This window comes from Sinocyclocheilus anshuiensis, unplaced genomic scaffold (assembly GCF_001515605.1).
Source record: "Sinocyclocheilus anshuiensis isolate Anshui unplaced genomic scaffold, SAMN03320099.WGS_v1.1 scaffold1478, whole genome shotgun sequence".
In the NCBI taxonomy this organism is placed as follows: domain Eukaryota; kingdom Metazoa; phylum Chordata; class Actinopteri; order Cypriniformes; family Cyprinidae; genus Sinocyclocheilus; species Sinocyclocheilus anshuiensis.
In genome coordinates this window covers 97,583-98,431 of record NW_015551088.1, presented here as the reverse complement: position 1 = coordinate 98,431, position 849 = coordinate 97,583, and the positions used below count along the sequence as shown (strand labels likewise).

At 35.2% G+C, this 849-nt stretch overlaps 1 protein-coding gene across 1 annotated transcript in view; it reads right to left on the bottom strand.

Moving 5' to 3' along the window:
- LOC107662574 (NACHT, LRR and PYD domains-containing protein 3-like) overlaps positions 1-849 on the bottom strand; it is a 37,430-nt gene continuing 36,581 nt past the window's right edge. Inside the window, exon 14 of the mRNA XM_016452636.1 lies at positions 1-412. Coding sequence (XP_016308122.1) covers positions 211-412 — 202 coding nt within the window. The 3' untranslated portion in view covers positions 1-210. The remainder of the gene's footprint in view (positions 413-849) is intronic.

The following is an 849-nucleotide window of genomic DNA, read 5'->3' as shown; positions in this document are numbered from 1 at the left end:
TTTTTGGAAACAGCCTATAATTCTATGATTCCAATCTATTGATTTGTCAATCCACCATTTACCAAATTCAAAAGCATAAAAAAGAATCTGTTCTGTTGTTAAAATCATGGAAAATCAGTTTACCAGTTTGCAAAACAGACTACAAAACCGACATATGGCTTAATCCAAATGAATGGGCTCACGTACATCCCGTAACAGGTATTTATATATTTAAATAAGAATATACTCACAATATTGGCCCAGGCTCTCCAGTTTACAACATGGATCATTCTTTAGATCATTAAGCAGCTTCCTTCCAGTATCTCCTCGTTTATTTCCAGTCAGATTCAGTTGTCTCAGGTGTGAGGGGTTTGATATCAGAGCTGAAGCTAGAGCAGCACAACCTTTATCTGTGACACCACACTCACACAACCTGCAGACAACAATGACAAACTCTTCACTCACACAGTTCAAGACACAAATCAACAGGATCAATAAAGAAATAATAGTGTGGTGTGGTTTTCTCAAATAAAGCCACCCTCAGTGTTTTGTTGCTCTTTAGTCCAATATAGATGCATGATGTTTTAACAGTTTATGTGTTCAGGGAATATGGAAGCATTTAATCATTGCAAAAATATATTCATTTTTATTTATATATTGTTTATGAGTGCACCCCCTCTGAAACTTAAAGGGGTCATATGATGCTGCTAAAAAGAACATTATTTTGTGTATTTGGTGTAATGAAATGTGTTTATGCGGTTTAAGGTTAAAAAAACACATTATTTTCCACATACTGTACATTATTGTTTCTCCTCTATGCCCCGCCTTTTTGAAACGTGTCGATTTTTACAAAGCTCATCGGTCTGAAAA